This window comes from Pongo pygmaeus, chromosome 15 (genome assembly GCF_028885625.2).
Source record: "Pongo pygmaeus isolate AG05252 chromosome 15, NHGRI_mPonPyg2-v2.0_pri, whole genome shotgun sequence".
NCBI lineage: Eukaryota > Metazoa > Chordata > Mammalia > Primates > Hominidae > Pongo > Pongo pygmaeus.
The window spans coordinates 58,048,553-58,065,768 of record NC_072388.2 but is presented as its reverse complement, the minus strand read 5'-3'; the positions used below and the strand labels follow the sequence as shown (position 1 = coordinate 58,065,768).

General features: G+C 38.6%; 1 protein-coding gene across 4 annotated transcripts in view; it reads right to left on the bottom strand.

Annotated features, from left to right (window-relative positions):
• DAAM1 (dishevelled associated activator of morphogenesis 1) overlaps positions 1 to 17,216 on the bottom strand; it is a 180,867-nt gene that overhangs the window by 32,845 nt on the left and 130,806 nt on the right. For 2 of the 4 annotated variants that reach the window (XM_054448143.2, XM_054448144.2), the window contains exons 6-16: positions 15,350 to 15,683; positions 14,329 to 14,439; positions 14,113 to 14,216; positions 12,827 to 12,893; positions 12,480 to 12,597; positions 11,908 to 12,046; positions 11,564 to 11,622; positions 7,874 to 8,061; positions 7,054 to 7,353; positions 6,641 to 6,748; positions 147 to 176 (exon numbers count right to left, since the gene is read on the bottom strand). In XM_054448143.2, the coding sequence (XP_054304118.1) occupies positions 147 to 176; positions 6,641 to 6,748; positions 7,054 to 7,353; positions 7,874 to 8,061; positions 11,564 to 11,622; positions 11,908 to 12,046; positions 12,480 to 12,597; positions 12,827 to 12,893; positions 14,113 to 14,216; positions 14,329 to 14,439; positions 15,350 to 15,683 (1,558 nt within the window). The remainder of the gene's footprint in view (positions 1 to 146; positions 177 to 6,640; positions 6,749 to 7,053; positions 7,354 to 7,873; positions 8,062 to 11,563; positions 11,623 to 11,907; positions 12,047 to 12,479; positions 12,598 to 12,826; positions 12,894 to 14,112; positions 14,217 to 14,328; positions 14,440 to 15,349; positions 15,684 to 17,216) is intronic. The other 2 variants (XM_054448145.2, XM_054448146.2) reach the window with 1 other exon arrangement.

Sequence of the window (17,216 nt, the reverse complement as noted above, 5' to 3'; positions counted from 1 at the left end):
GAAATCCAAAGTGGAGTTACCTAGGCATTAGATTACACTATGTAAAAAACAAAAACAAAAACAAAACCCTGGATAATGAAGAGATTTCAAGCTTACAGTGAGCCAAGGAGTTATATTAAGCAAGCTTTAGGTAGTAGCTCACTTACCTGCTTGGAGTTACTGTTCACAAAGAAATCCTACAGCCATGGCAGAGGCATGGAAAAGGCAAATCAGATATATGCAGTTCAGAAGTCACAGCAACAAATGGGGGAAAGTCAAAGCAGTCAAGGAAACAAGTGATGTAGGGTAAGAGATGATTTATGCCCCCGGGATCATCAATGAGAGTTGATGAAGATGAGAAAATTTGGCTGAATACCATGAAGAGCACAATACTAAGCATTCAGGGTAGAGAAAGACGATGACATTTGCTGTACCCAATTTTCAATGGTGGAAAATCAAATTCAGAAAAGACAGGGCTTAAAACACCTGAGAAAGACCCAAGCTGGGAAAGGAACAAACTCTCTTTGAAATGACCACTGGCTCCATTTATTCAACATGATGATTTTACTTGAAGCAGGAGAATATCAATCAATCCCATCAACTTGAGGAAACTATTCCTACTGTTAATACGAAAACCAAAAATATATAAATAAATAAATAAACTTTTTTTTGATGGAAATAATCTCCTGTCATCTTGTGTTATAAGGAAGGATTGAGAAAAGACAGGTTGAACAACTCAAGTCAGTAATATTAACCCTCAGCACCCCTATAAAGTGCAAATAATGCCTGTAGGTGCTACAGGTAGGTATGAGGAAAAAGAACATGCAATTAAGAGAAAATCAGTGATACGTGTGTTGTGCAGCCATTCGTGGCCCTGTCCTAACTGCCCCAGGACTGTTCAAGCATACAAGTTCAACAGTCTCTTCTGGAAATAGTTTTTAGAAAAGACTTGGAGTGAAAAAGGGAACAAGGAAGAGGTAACTGACATGCTGTGAGAAAGTTATAGCATACGTTGCATATTTTTGCAATGCTGAAATGAATAAGGCTTTGGTGTGCAAAACACGCCCCAGTTTTCGGGCCAACAGCTTGCACAACCAGCATTTGCTCAGCAGATTTCTTAAGGTCTAATTGGTCTCAGCAGCACTGCCAAGGCCAATTTTACACAGATGAGCTGTTTCACATAATTCCTCTAGTGGGAAACAGAATGTGTCCTCCCCTTGCTCTAGCCATACAAGGGGGGACTGCTTTTCTAGAATGGCATTTAAAAAACAATGGATACTCCTCTGATATCCCAGTTTTCTTTTGTCTCTGTTATAACTGCCAAGTTGTCTACTCTGAAGCTCCTTAGGACTCTTCCTATAAAAGCAGTTTCCTTTCAAGGGCAAAAAAGACTATGGCGAAATGAACTCCATGAAGTCATCTTAACCTATTTTTTTTCTCTTAAAGAGAGAGTTGCTAGTTGAACTTAGATTCTGCTCTTACTGTCTGACCCTCAAAGAAGAAACTTTTTTGAAGTTCACTGGCAACTCATCCTATTTTATGAGTTCCCAGTGTCAGGAAATTGAGACTTCTGACCTCTAGTGTAAGAGGCCTGTGGAATCAGGCAACTGTTATTTACCGGGTGTGTGGCTTGGGGCTCAGTCTATCTGTCTGTAAAATGTGGCTAATTAACAACTGATTGGTGTGAAGATTAAACATGACAATCATGTAATGCGTTGTGTATAGTACCTGACACATAGGTATCTGACACATATGTATGAGCTCAGTACTTGGAAGGTACAATAATACAATTATTTCATCTTTCAAGCTGATGATCAAGTCCACTTATTCCCCTTTTGCTCTGCTTTCAGTTGAGCTGAAAAAACAGCTGGTCAAGATCTCCAATTTGTCACCACCATCAGCAATAAGTGTAATAGTTAATAACTATGTAATACATTTTCTTTCTAGAGGTGAGGATGAAGAATGCCAAGCAAGAGTTTCTTCAATTATTACCCTAAAGATTCCACTTCTTTAAAAGTCCTTTACTTGGCACATTAGAAATAAAATCATAAAGCTTATGAGTTTCATTCAAAGGGGCATGTTAGAAATAATGATGCTTCCAGGCCTATTTCAAGTAGGTTAACATTCTTTTTGAAAGCTTATTCACTGAAAAATCAGAGAGAAGTAACAAAAGATACTTCTAATTGGCTTGGGTCAAATGTGGTAGAATCACTTATATTTGGCTTCACCTAACAGGATGTCTGGTTTTTCCAGGCAATTTCTGGCATAAAGCTTAGGGCTTGGAGTACAAATAGGAAGTTGGGACTTGCATTTTCAGGAAGCAGTGCTGATAGTGCTATAGACTGAATTCCACAATGGGATAATGACTCAACACTTCACAGATAATCATAACTTTTACATGAATGGTTTTTAATCTTTTTGAGACTTTTGTAAATCTGGTAAAAATTATGAATCTCTATCCAGGAAAATTCATACACTATATTTATATAAAACCCTGCATCTGATTAACTCTTACCATGAAGCTCAGTTACAGAACTTACATTTGGTCTTAAGAAAAAAAAAAACACCACTATTTATATTTCTCTGTTCTGTTTTCATGTGCCATGGCTAAGGATCAAGCCTACTGAAATAAATATCTTAAATCATAACATTTTTCAATGTGAAAATTATATCTATAGAATAAAAATTGTAAAGAGAATAAAAAAGGAAAATTCTTTGGTAATTTATAAAAAATCGGAAGATATCATTGAATGCTCTCAATGGAGCCCCCAAAATGTCTTGTGTATTACATATAAGCAGGAGAGGTTGGATTCTGGAGCCTGAGACCACAGTTATTCTTTGTTCCTAACCCAGAGTAGAGGCTTTGAAAAGTTTTACAATGTGATGACAATAGGATCCTTAAGGAAGGGTTATCCTCAAGCAAAGACCAGGGGGAAGGAAGAGATAGTGAGCTGTGAATTTGTTGCTACAGAGATATGACTCCCTTTAGGTAAATGTAGTGCCTTTAGCTCATTTCCCTTCTATTCAATTGTATGGATAGAGAGAAATGAATTTATAGCATCTAGGGATGAAAATTTCCCATAAAACGGAGATGAATATTATTTAATTGTATCTGAAAAGTACTGCTATGCAATGTGCTACCATTTAAATCAGTCTTTTGTGGCTGACCTGGAAACCATGTATAATATAGTTTCAATGAGAAAAAGAGGACCTGAGATTCAAGACACTGACTTTCAAATGAACTTTTGGAATGTGAGTGGAGAAATAAGTGCCTGCTGTTAGATCCCAATTCATGTGGCACATAAGCTTACATAATCAGCTCTGCACACCTTTGATATTTACACTGAAAAAAAATTCTAAATAGGAGTAGTCTTGTTCTCAAAGCTGGAGTTAAAGAAAATCCTATACAAAGTCTGACATTTATAATGAATAAAAACCATGGGGAAGAACAAAGTGAAACTGGGAATTATGTCCCTTTGGAGTTACTAAATACACACCAAGCCATGTTTTTATTATCTATAAAATACGAATATCTACTCATAGAGTTGGGGGTGAGCATTAAGGAAGAAAATAAGTATAAGAACTCCTTGAGAACTAAATCTTAAGGTTGATGAGTTTGGGAACTGTGCATATCATACTTGGCATCAGGAATGTAATAGATGTTTAATATTATCATCTTGTAGTCCATATTATAGTTATTTACAGCTTTTTCTCATCTCTGCTTTTATACTATAAGTTACACTGTGGGCCTGTGCAAAAATTTAACACATTTTCACCCTTTGAAGTACTTTGTATACAAAGCAAACAATATAAGTTCTGATTTTAATGATTCCTCAAATCAACTGGATATATTTTATGCAGATATGTGTAAGCGTACGTGTGTGCATATACATGTATGTTTGTATATATCCCCTAAGTGTCATTTCTCAGTATTCATCTAAATTATACTAATCCAATATTACTGAGATTTTTCCAAAATCTTACTCTGTGCAGGGTTCCTGTTGCATGCATACAGGTAATGGTATTCATGCCATTACCTTTGTAATGTTCCTTTGCCTCTCTGAGAATTGTATCTAGCCAAACAACTGGCTGAAGTCCAGAGAGTTTGAATAGGGTGTCATGACTCTGGAGGGAGGAAAGAGGAGACATCATGGAAAAAAATAGATCCCCAGTATTCATTTGGAGTAGAGAAGAGAGCAGTTCAAGTGAATTATATAATGCACTGCCAAGACTGAAATGAAAATGCATAAGTCTTGAGTAGTTCCATTGGTCATGAGATAAGGGGACATTCAATGACAGGGACCCCATTTCCTTTACTGTGTCCTATATATTCCAACTAAAGTGTCCACATCTTTGGATTTTCTATCAGAATTCAGTAATTTCAATAAAATGGCTCAAATTATCCTTATTTAGAAAATATATTTACAGTTTAAAAATTCTCATTTCAAATTCTTGCACCAAGAGGGAAAACCTACTTGAATTACTCAAGCTGATCAGGTATGCTGAAATTTTTCTCCAGGAAGTGTTATTGAAAATATGGTCACAACTGATTCTACTTACTGGTCTACTTAGTGTTAAGTATAACTTAAATGTTCTGGACTCTCCTGACTGGAATGCCTACTGATTACTTAAACAGTGTTGGTTGCTAGGAGACAATTACCCAATTGCTAGGCTTTCTGCAATCTTGTCTCCCAGAGCTCTTGAGAACTGTCCACATATTTGTCCCAGAGCATTTTGGCAGTATCCTTCTGCACCTTCTGCTGAAATCCAGTTAATTATGAGTCTTGTAAACTTAGGTCTTTCAACCACCTGCCTTTATAATAAATGCAACCCACACGCTCAGACTTGAATAGCATCATTTGGAACAACTGCTGCTTTTCCTTCCTTTAATTTACTTCTCTACATTCTCAAATCTTCATATTAGGCAACCAGCATGGAACAGTATCAGCGATCAAAACTGAAGTGGGAAAGCAATGGGTCATGTAGCCAGGTTAGAAGATTATTTGAATTATCAGGAAATTTGCTAAAATGGCTCAAGATTCCATGTCAAGGCCAAGGAGACACCTTCTCAGGACAGCAGACAGAGAAAGCAGCAGCATGTTGCAGCCAATCAGGAATGAGTCTGGTCACAGTCCCTGCCACGTGAGGACTCTAAAGACAACTTTTGTCCTTTGAAAGATAAATTGTTTTGCTTTCTATTGGCCAATGCCTTATCTTCATTGTGTTTTTTTCATTTTTCCTTATTTGGTGTGTATAACATTGCCCAAGTTTGCCTTTCTACTTACAGTAGGGGTGGGCAGCTGAGGGCTCCTGTTTTAAGGGTTCATGTCACTATGGCAGGCAACTGCCTCTATTTTTGTATTTTATTAAACTAGCATAAAAGGCATTGCAGAAAAGCTTTCCCTTTCTTAAGGAAAAATATTCATTTAAATATTGGCTTTTTTCCCCCCATTTCAGATGTATGAAGGACCATTTTGAAAAACAAAACAAAATGAAACAAAAAACCCTTAGTTTTTGTTTCTCCCCCTAGCCTGAGTCCATCTACTCTTTTGGTGCTCAGTATTTCTTTTCTGATACACTCTTTCTTGGGGACTAAGCCAAGGAAACCAACTAGGAAGTCTGCTGCTTGTTTAAGGATGCTCCACCCATGATTCATCTGGGAGTTAAGGGCCTCTCAGTAAAGCCCAAGGAAAGCCCCGTAAGAGGCCCAGCATTCGTGTGTTCCTGTTTAGGATGAACTCTGCTCTCTCCATCATTCCACTTCTTCAGTCATACTTAAGAATCTTTCTTCTCACACTACTGGACTCAAGTTTTCTCTTCTCAAGGCTTTGATTATTTGGGATCCTACTCCACCTTTTCTTTTTTCTTCTGAAACTCTCCAGACCTGGCCACCTTGCTGTGTTCTCTTCTGGTCTAACTTTAAGAGGCTCTATCACGATGCCCTCTTGAAGAGCAAGAGGTACCACACAGATGTGACTGGGGCTCACATAGTGATGCCTTGTCAATGTGGAGTGCCAGCAGGCACCAAATCACATGTTTTTGTTACTATTACAAAAGCTTTGCTCACTTTTCAGTAGCGTCTCTGGTCCTATTTGCACAATTGCCATCTCCCCACTTGCCTGGTCTTTACAACCCCACTTCTGTTTATGACATATAGTAAAAACTCCTAAGTTCCATCTACTGGCCAAATTATAGTCATTTAAAAACCTCCATACTTCTAAAAATTCCATCCATTTCACAAAGAATTCTGCTTCAGATAGTAACCATTTGATATGTATTTTTAAAAAATTCAGATGAACCAAAATAGCTTTAGATACAAACATTGTGGGGTGACGATTTAAGTTATTTAACTCTTCTACTTTCTCCTGGTGAACCATTTTGACTAAATACAAGTGACAGCATACAAAACTCTTTACACCAATAGAGACAAGGTCTTAGACATATACCAGATATGAAACTCCCTAACAAGGAGCTTATATACCTTCAACTGTTCACATACAACTGACAGGCACTTGGACGGAGACATGGACATGCACAGGGTAGATCCAACAGCCTAGAATTCATATGCCTGTCACATCACGGCCATGGCTGATGGGCCAGGGATCACGCATAATACATGATTTTTCTACCTTTTTGGTGTCTGGAGGGCATATGCTATTACCTGCTGTCTTTGATAGGCAGAGAAGGTTCTTTCCAGGTCTTCAAGATCTAGAATTTTGAAGACTTTTGTATCATCAATTTCGGTCCATACTGTTCCTTCCAGTTTGTTCTAGAAACATCAATGTAATAAGTGCTATAGTTTACAGTTATACATAAAAAGAACAGGCATGGTTATTTAAAAAGTGCTTCTATCCCAAATTTTTCAGTCTACCAGACACTCAAAGTGAGCAGGTTTCAAACAACGTGTCATTTATTTCAGAAGCTTTATCACTTAAATATCTGAGCTAGTGAGAACTCTGGGCCCACACTGGAAAATGAAATCATTTAACAGCCAGGGCTGTTTTTCCTTTCAGTGATAACACAATGAGCTGCTAATGCTATCCGTTAGAGGCAAAACTGGAACAAATGGCTCACCTCGGGCAGTTTAGACCAGTTGAAGGATTTCAGGGCATTTGTGGGCTGAGGAATGCTTTTCTTCTTGAGTGCCAGGCCCATTGGAGCACCAGGAGGTGGCATGATTGCCCCTAAGGGAGGAGGCCCTGGGGGAGGAGGAGGGCCACCTGGAGGGAGGGGCGGTGGTGGAGGGGGAAGCATCCCACCTGGTAGAGGTGGGGGTGGTGGGGGAGGAAGGAGAGATCCAGGCACAGAGGAAGGAAAGGGCCCTCCTGGTGCTCCAGGCGAGGGTCCACCTGGGATTGAAGCACAGACGGCCCTCTGAAAAGATAAAAATAGGAAAAGAAAGATCAATGGAAGAAGTAAATTCACTGAATGATTTAAGAGTCTGTAACTTTGCCTAAAATGTATATTATAGAGAAATTCACCCTTCTGAGAATGTTTAAAGGATCGGTAAAGTCGAATGGACTCTTTTGGGCCTTCATGGACTCCACTGCATCAACCTTTTGTACCTGACACTCAAGTACTTGTCTGGGATGCATTCATATCTCTATCACTTCTTGCACCATCACAGAGAATCTGGTTTTCATGAAGTCAGTTTTCACTTTAAGAAGCTAATGCAATTTCCTTTGCTCTTAGATTTGTACAGTATTTAAAAATGCACCCCCAAACAGCCTCTGCTGCCTACATGATAGCAGAGGGAGTGAGTCTCCTAATTGTGATGAATCATGAGCCATTTCAGATTTTATTCCCCCAGTATGAAGTTGTCTACTTAAGGGTGAGGGGCTGTAGGGTCAGTGAGGCCTTGGCAGCTGCCCGTGAGCTGAGTGGAAGACCTCACCCTGCTGAGCTCATGGAGCTGTGCTGTGAGGTCCGCCACCTGCTGCTTGACTTGCTTATGCTCAGTAGTCTCCTTTTCAAGTTTCTCTTTCATTTTATTTAAGGTCTGCATCATCTCTTCCTTCTCTTGAGTCTTGGCATCACATTCTCGTTCTTTCTTTTCCAGTTTCTGTTGTAGCTCATTGTGCTCTACACATGAAAACAAATGGACATGAAAACAGGAGAGTCTTCAAAGCTGAAGCATTTTCTCTAAAAAAAAATTGACTGAGGATGATGGCAGAGATTATGAGGATCTTTATTAGGTAAATATTATTCCTCTTCTCCATCAAAGGGAGCAACTCAAAGGCTAAATGATGTTTGTGCTTGGAATGGGCTTCGGATGAACAATGTTATTAACTACGTTCTGTAAGAGACTGAAGAAGAGAGCCTACACTCACAGTTCTAAATACAGAACAAAAGTTTGAGTGACTTCTTGTGGAGGAGAATGGTACCTGTTTGGTAGTTGATTCAGAATCTTGTCATTAAAATGGTCCTTTAGCAATATGAGGAAAAAAATAAATATTCAAATGGCCTCTTTTCACAAATTAGAAATGAGACAGAGTAGTTCGGCTTTTATGAGTTAGGTTTGCCAGCTCACATCCAACCAGCCGAAGGGCTGGAAGGGAGGGTCTCACCTGTGAGGAAGAGCTGCTGTCAGACCCAGGGTTTGTCCCCAGAGGGAATCACTTCTCCCATCTCCCCTCAGAAGGCTACTTGAAGTATTTTATGCTTTCAGTAAACAATTACTAAGGCATATGAAAGCAAATGTTATCATCTCAGTATTAAATATCTTAAGGGGAGTGGGGTGAGTAGAACGTGAAAATCATGGTTAACACAGGGGAGAAAAATACTGACTCTCAGCTGTAGTTTTACTGACTTCCTCAATCCTAGTATAATAAAACAGGGCATCCAATTCAGCATAATGCATATTCACACTGCCAATGAATATAAGCTTGCTGAAAGGAGTGATGAGTTTTGGAAAACAGAACTAACAAAGTTTAGGCTGCGGATTTTTATTTCAAATACATGGCCCCAATTCCTATTCTTTTTATATCAATAAATCCACTAGAGGTATAACCCACTGGGGCAGAGCTATACTAATAGAGCTGGTCCCTACTTCTGAATTTGGTAACACATTTAAATTCTTGTTTTCTCTGTCTCTGACCTTCTCTCTCCTGAGTTCCCCCAAATTAGAGTTTACAGAGAGGAGTTCAAGCCACTAAAATCCCTGGATTTTGTCAGCAATCCACTTCTACCACTCTGTTGTTGCCTCCCTAACTTCTCCAGAAATACATCTAAAAATGACCTCTCTATATCCCATTTTCCTTCTTTTATCTCCATTTCATTCTTCTTTCACAATTTCAGGACTAGAAACTTGCCTTCCTCTCACTGGTCATTAGCTTTTGATGAAGCTGGCTGTGTCTCAGAATTACCTGAGAAGTTTCAGCATTTCAAGACTCCCCAGACACTATTCCAAGAAGTCTATTTTGTAGGTAGACTACAGGGCTTAGATGATCCTGATGTACGCCAGGTTTGGGAAGCTCCAGCCTAAATGACTCTCTCCACAAAGGTATCTATTTACCACTCAGTCACTAAGCTTTTATTGAGCACTTCCTGGGTGTGCTGCCCTAAAGAGAATTCTCCCCAAATATTCTCTACCTTTTAGGTCCATAGAACTTCTGTCTCCTTATCACTTCTACCCTTGGACTATTTTATCAAAATATGCCCTCTTTAATACAATTTTGTCACCTGAAGCTTCTAGAAAAAAAACTAACGTTTAACTATAATCTTTCCTCTTTTAGACTCTACCCATCATTTCACTTTAAAACACTAAAACAACCTGTTCCTCCCACTGACATTGGTGATTTTCTTTTGCACCATCTCAGCCACCTAAATCCTGCAACAGTAGCTATCATTTATTGTGCAACTAGTATGTGCCAGACACTATGTAATGTTCTTATATTTGTTTTGTCATTTAATCTTCACAACCACACTGTGAGTCAGGATTAATCCTCAGGTTGCAAAGGTCGAGACTGGGGGAGAAGAGAGGAAATGACTTAGCCCATCCACACAGTGAGAAAGGGGGAGAGCTGAGACTCAGACCCAGAGCTCAGCACAGTGCCTGACACATACAGGCATTCAACAGGTATTCACCGAATGAATGAATGAATGAATGACTCGAAAGCTTACATCCTAAGTGCTCTCCTCAACCTGCACACTTGAGTCTCCATGCTCTAGAATGTATTCCTAAAATATTCACTCATTGACTATTTTCTCTTTGGTTTAATCTCTTTACCCTGATTTTTAGTCAATGTTTCTATTATTTTTGTAGCAGTTTCTGAAATTTATTTTTTAAAATACATGTGCAATATCACTTATTTGAGAGCAATCTGAATACATATGAGGAACTCGTAACATAACAGTAGTTAGTTCACAATTGGTATTTTCTGATATCAGTTATGGCCCTGCTTTTCTGCTCAGTGGAAATGTGATGAGAGAAAAGGAAATGCTTAGGCATCTCTTGGACCTGCTTTTCAGCACATTAAATATTGGGGTGAATGCTATTGTATTTCATTGGCTGTGAGTGAATAAGTTGGACAAGGAAAAGGAAGTCAGTTAACCAGTACGGTGAGAGCATGGTGGCTGGCAGTATTATTATTTCCACAAAGAGGCCAACTTCAATTTGCTAATATTTTAAAACAGGAAGGAAAATTATATACATTTATCTGTATGGTTGGTACACTGATGGACATAAATGTCTCTCATTTGATACTAAGAGATAATATCAAAGACATATTCAAAAACACACTAATAGCTGGCCAGCTAATGTTTCATAACACATATCTCAGCAATGGTCACTGATTTTCTGAATGACTTCTCTTTTTATAACTGGTACCAAATCAAGGTCATGGACAGAATTGGGTTATTGAAACCAAGTAGGCCGGGCACGGTGGCTCACGCCTGTAATCCCAGCACTTTGGGAGGCCAAGACGGGTGGATCATGAGGTCAGGAAATCGAGACCATCCTGGCTAACATGGTGAAACCCCATATCTACTAAAAATACAAAAAATTAGCCGGATGTGATGGCGGGCGCTGGTAGTCCCAGCTACTTGGGAGGCTGAGGCAGGAGAATGACGTGAACCTGGGAGGCGGAGCTTGCAGTGAGCCGAGATGGCGCCACTGACTCCAGCCTGGGTGACAGAGAGAGACTCCATCTCAAAAAAAAAAAAAAAAAGAAACCAAGTGACCTGTTCTTCTCTTTTAAAATTTTGGATAATTCCTCAAGTCCTTTATTATATTTCTTAAAACCCAGTATGATTTAAAGAGCCATGACAGAGTAGGGGAAGGGTTTGAATTATTAGTAGTTAAGAAAATTTGATTTAAGGAATACTGAACAGCAAATGCTATAAGCTTTTCAGAACATTTACATGATTATAATAAAAGGATAAAATATTTGAGAATCAGTATGACAACTAAAATAGCTCAATTTAAGAAACTCAGTGCAAAATGCCCTTAAAAGACGGAAAAAGAAAGGCTGCTTGCACCAAGCTAACAAGACACATCAATGTAAATTTCCAAAATATATGGAAATCCAGGTCACCCAATAACCAATAACACAGCCTCTTCTCTTATCAGGGCCTCATTATTTACCTTTTCTCATTTTTTCCGCTTGTTCTTTCCACTGCTTAACTTCATTTTCATTAACCAACCTGTGTAAGAGTTCAAGGAGCATTTATTACAAAAAATATACAAGGTCCACTGCTAACTGCATTCTCCCCAGGTACAAAAATAGTCTACTGCAGAGAAAATCCTCAGTGCATGCTTGAAACCCATTTAAGACCAGATGTTACTTAGATATAGTGCATGTGTACAGTAACTCATATTTGACCCCTAGAACATTTCAGCTCTCCCAGCTGTTACTCTGTAGTAGGATAAAATAAATATCTTACATTGTCACCATTATCTCACAGGCAGCAGAATAAGAAGAGACTTACATTCGTACGACATTCTTAATATTAAAGTTTTCCAAAGGTGTGGAATCAGGGTCCTGTCCTTTGTCATTCTGGATAACTATCTGCTGTATAATTCTATCTAGTAGTAGCCAGTACTGAACAGTGTTGCCACTCCTCTTGTCTAAAAAAGAAAAGAATAGTGAAAAAAAATCTTCAAGTTGTTTCTAAGCTAGGATGAATATTTGTCAATGGCGGTCACCCTTTAGAGCCACCAAACCAGAAAGATGTTTATAACATCTGCACCAATGCTTCCCAAAGTTATGGAATTTTGACATGCAATGATCACTTATTTGATTGAGAGGTAACCTCTACCCCTTTCTGAACAGGTTGTAAGGCATATTTTTTATTTTTAAAATCAAAATCTTAATTTGTTTCATTTAAAAAATTTTGTAACACCCCTTAAGCCATGTAGACACACATACTTGGCTGTCATAAGACCAAGGCTTGGAATCCCTGGTGTGCACCCAATGTAATCAGCACTGTGCAGGAGCCAGAACCCATTTGGACATGTCCAAACATTCAGAAGCACACATGTGAGTCACAAACACACTTACAAGGCATTTGGAGGCAGTGGTGCAGGATGGACATGAAATGCGGGTAAGCTTCACTATGTGTCAGCCTCTTCCTGGTCAGTTCAAACATCTGAGTTGCACTTTTTGTGTCTATGTGAACCTATTTTATAGGAAAAAGAAATCAAATCAAACATCTAAGTTCCTCAATTTCCCCAGTGTAAAGTAAACTCAAAGCAAACAGAAGCTAATCCTGCCACTTAGGAAACAAAATAGAGCTTTGAGTTTGCTTTGAGGTTGCCCTAAAGTCCGTGTGGACTCTACAACACACATTACAAACAGAAATAATGTGAACTGATGAATCAAACCAGAATAATTGTAAGCATACGTACCAGTTCAAATCTTTTGGCAAATTCTAGTTCATCTTCATTTCGGAGCATTTCAAAAAAGTCTAAATGCCTGAAAAATAATGAAAGAAAAGTTATTAAGTAGAACATCCTACAAACACAGGTGCATAAGACTGAGGACATTAATATCATGGTTTTTCCTGACTTTTCAGAGATATCTCAAAAAGAAACAATGTAACAAAATTTGAAAGCTTCAATTTTGTTCTTTCTAAGAGAAAAATACATCACCTGAGTGAAACAGATCACAATATGAGAAAAATTTAAAAGTCTAGGATGCCTAGCATACAGTAGGCAATTATTAAATTAAAACTAAATCTAAAAACAATCAAGTTCAGATTCCACTATGGATTCCTTTATGGAAAAACATGCCCACATACCTACACTTAACTTCCAGCTGAATTAAAGATCACAAAAGAAATGATCATGCCATTCATTTATTCAGTCATGTATTTATTGAGCTCCTACTATGTATTCTACACACCCAGGATACATTTTATGAAGACAAACACATCAGGGTAAAGGAAAGAGAAAATGATGGCAGATAAGGTGAATAATGTACACACAGTGGTTAGAACAGGTCTGTCTTCGGGGAACTAGGGAACAAACAATTTGGACATCTGTGAAAGATCTTTCGAAGCTGAGGAAATAGCTAGTGCAAAGGCCCTGATGCAAGAGTGTTTTTGACATGTTCACAGAATATCAAGGAGAAGAGCATGCTGGAGTATATGAATACACACGAGAGGAGAGCCGTGGTAGAGAAAAGCTCTGAAAGCAAGTTGGGATAGCTTAGACACAGTGAAATGATAGCAAACGAGGAAATGAAAAGGTAGTGGAAATTAACATTCACAGAATGCCTATCAAAGGGGCTAAGTAATTCCATAGGTTTTATAGTCAATTTTTACAACTTTCCTGGAAAATCACTGTCATTATCATCATCACCACCAGCACTATCTTTTGCAGTTATAAAAACAGCAAAATTCAGAAAAATTGAGTAACTTCACCATGATACACAGGAACAAAAGGCAGGGCTAGGATAGGATATGAATTCAGGTCTAATGCTAAAACCCACATTAAGTTCTCTACATAATGTGCTGCTTCCCTCATCAACAAAGTCTTACTATAAAAACATCATTAGCTGAACTAACATTCTGATACAAGCTCTTTATGTTACAGACAGGGCACAAGTAACCACAGGCCAGCACTTGATGAGGTATTGCATTACACAGATGGAAAACACAGAAACTTTCTCACATCATAACAGTCTGACTTACCTATCTAATGTTGAATTTTCATGTTCCCTTAATTTATCTATTACAGGTTGAATTCCTAACATCAGAAATTCATAGCGAAGATGAAGTCTAAAGTCCAAACTCTCCTGAAAGTAAAATGGCAATAAAATACATATTTGTGGTTTTTAGACTACATAATAATCACTTTTTATAAATTATTATTTACTAATATATTTTTAATTTGCAGAAGGTTCTTACCACTCCTGCACCTTGGCTGAGCACTGCATTAATGAAGGACATGATGGCAGTCTTGAGACTCACTTCATCTCGATACCGCCCAGTGCTTTTATCCAAGTCGTTAATTAATGTCTATCAAAAATATAAAAACAAAGGACTGAAACATTACTAACCTTACGCTCATTTTATTAATTTTTTTATACTCAAAAATTAATTTTTTTTTTTTTTTTTTTTTTGAGACAGAGTCTTGCTCTGTCGCCCAAGCTGGAGTGCAGTGGCATGATCTCAGCTCACTGCAACCTCCACCTCCCGGGTTCACGCCATTCTCCTGCCTCAGCCCCCCGAGTAGCTGGGACTACAGGCACCCACCACAACACCCGGCTAATTTTTTGTATTTTTAGTATAGACGGGGTTTCACCGTGTTAGCCAGGATGGTCTCAATCTCCTGACCTTGTGATCCGCCTGCCTCGGCCTCCCAAAGTGCTGGGATTACAGGTGTGAGCCACCAAAAAGTGAACTTTTAAAATCTTATGTTTAGTCAGGATTACACTGACCCATAGAAAGCCACCCTTTTTCTCCTTAAGAATAGTCCTAAAAACTCTAATTTCAAAATTCTTACATCATACATACATGTATACAAAAGCCTTTGCTTCGTTATCTCTGCTTGCTTTTTACATCTGAGTAATATAGTGAAATATGAAAAATTATTCATATTGATCCTAATTCAAGAATGGCAAGCTGTAAAATTTTCAGGGAACACCCAGTTTGGTGGGTTCAAAAGATGTGCGCTGTATGACATATAGGATGCAAGACCTCATTTTCAAGTTCTGCAAATCTAAAGGCCCAGATTCATCAACTATTGAAAGTATACTCTATTCTCTTGTTCTTAAACCCAAGAAGAAGGGAATGTTTAAAGTCACACTGTGAGTAATCACCACAAGAGGACATCTCAAGTAACATTCCCCTTTCAGGGACAGGAAAAGCACGTGTTTGAGCAGACTTTAAAGAAGGGGTGAGTGAAGAAGGCTGAGGGAACACCCACCTGAAAGCGGGTCCTTTCGCTGGCATACTTCTGGTAGTGCAGCATGGCCTGCAGAACCTTCTTGTGGCCCCCGGGAACCAGGCACACGGCGCCCAAGATTTCCAGCACAGCCACCTTCGTTTTAATGTTTTCTGTGCTCAGACTCTGAGCAATTACATTAATACTCTCAGAATGAGCCAAGACATGAGCCCGGCCTTGAGAGTTGTTCATTAACGCCTTTATACAGCCAATGAGAGAAGTATGTATTCGAGACTCTGAGGTCTCGTAGTCCATGGTCTTTAGAAAGTTGAGGATACATGATAGGCCATCCAAGTCGATGAATCTGGTTACAAACCTGTCATGAAGAGAAATGCACCACACTTAAGTGCCTTTGGAGTTTTATAATAGCCCCTAATAGAAAAGTCTGGAGGGCAGGGGAAAGAAAGATTTAGTTCCTGAAGTGCCAAAAGGCTTACATTGATGAAGTCTTTTTAATTCTTTGCCTCTTCCTTGGCACAGACCCAATGGTCAGGTCTAACCAAAAGTGTGAAAAAAAAAAAACCCTCCATTTGTGATAAACATATCTCAATGGGTACAAAGAACCAAACAACAGATCATATATTCATAAAAAATTAGAAGAAAGAGAATACTCGGAATATATATCTTGTCTTACATTAAAACCATCTGCTGCTCCTGTGTTATTTAGCATACAGTTCCCATGCCCCCTCCCCAAATCCTTTTTTTTTTTTTTTTTTTTTTTTTAAAGAGAGACAGAGTCTTGCTCTGTCATAGCTCACTGCAGCCTTGAACTCTTGGGCTCAAGTGATCCTTCCACCCCAGCCTCCCAAGTAGCCGGGACTACAGGTGCATGCCACCATTCCCAGTCAATTTTTTCTAACTTTTTTTTTTTTTAAGAGATGGAGACTTGCTATGTTGCCCAAACTGGTCTTGAACTCGTGGCCTCAAGCAAACCTCCTGTCTCAGCCTCCCAAGTAGCTTGGATAGTGAGTGACCATGTCTGGCCCATGCGCTTTTATATGTTGATTGCTGACGCACTTTTAAGTGCTGATCACTGACCCAAACACCCTATCAATGAAAGTCAAAAGCTTCCTTAAATTCCAGGATATTTGCTTGTTGAACAAATGATAATCTACATCCCTAAGGTTTTGTAACAAAACTCTTCTCTTATATGACATGCTACATGGAATTTCAATATTCCATGTACACTGAATACAATAATAAAGCAATACTTTATTGTTGCATATTAACATTATTAATATTTCTTACACTTAATCAATGAGACTAACTCACAATGCACATGTACATATTAAAGCCACCGAAAAGTTCAGAAGTAACATGACCTGTTTATGTGATAAATTTTCCAAACTTATTTAGGCTTGGATATCGATTAACATCTGAGACTGCAGAACATATTGAGAGAAATGCTGATACAGTTAGGATAGTCTAGATCTCTGTCATATAACTACAGAGTATTTTTCATGAATCAGACTTTTCTTAGTTTGCATTTTATAGTCAAATAAAGAAAGGGAATCTTTATTTTCTAGCCTTTTCACCCAACCACATGACCCAGATATAGCCGAGCTCGTTAAACCAGTTGGCTTCATTCATAGCACCTGTGCTCATGTAATGTACTTATAAGAACCTCAACACCTCAGCAAATCCTAGAGGCATTAAAGGAATGAAAGTGCAGGAGGCACAACATAGAAGCTGATTATCAGAGAGGAAATGAATCACTATTGCCAGAAAGTCTACCCATCTTTAAAAAAAAGTAATAGTTGTATCGAGAAATAATTCATATGCCATAAAATTCACCCTTTTAAAGTGTATAATTCAGTAGTTTTTAGTATATTGACAGAGCTGTGTGACC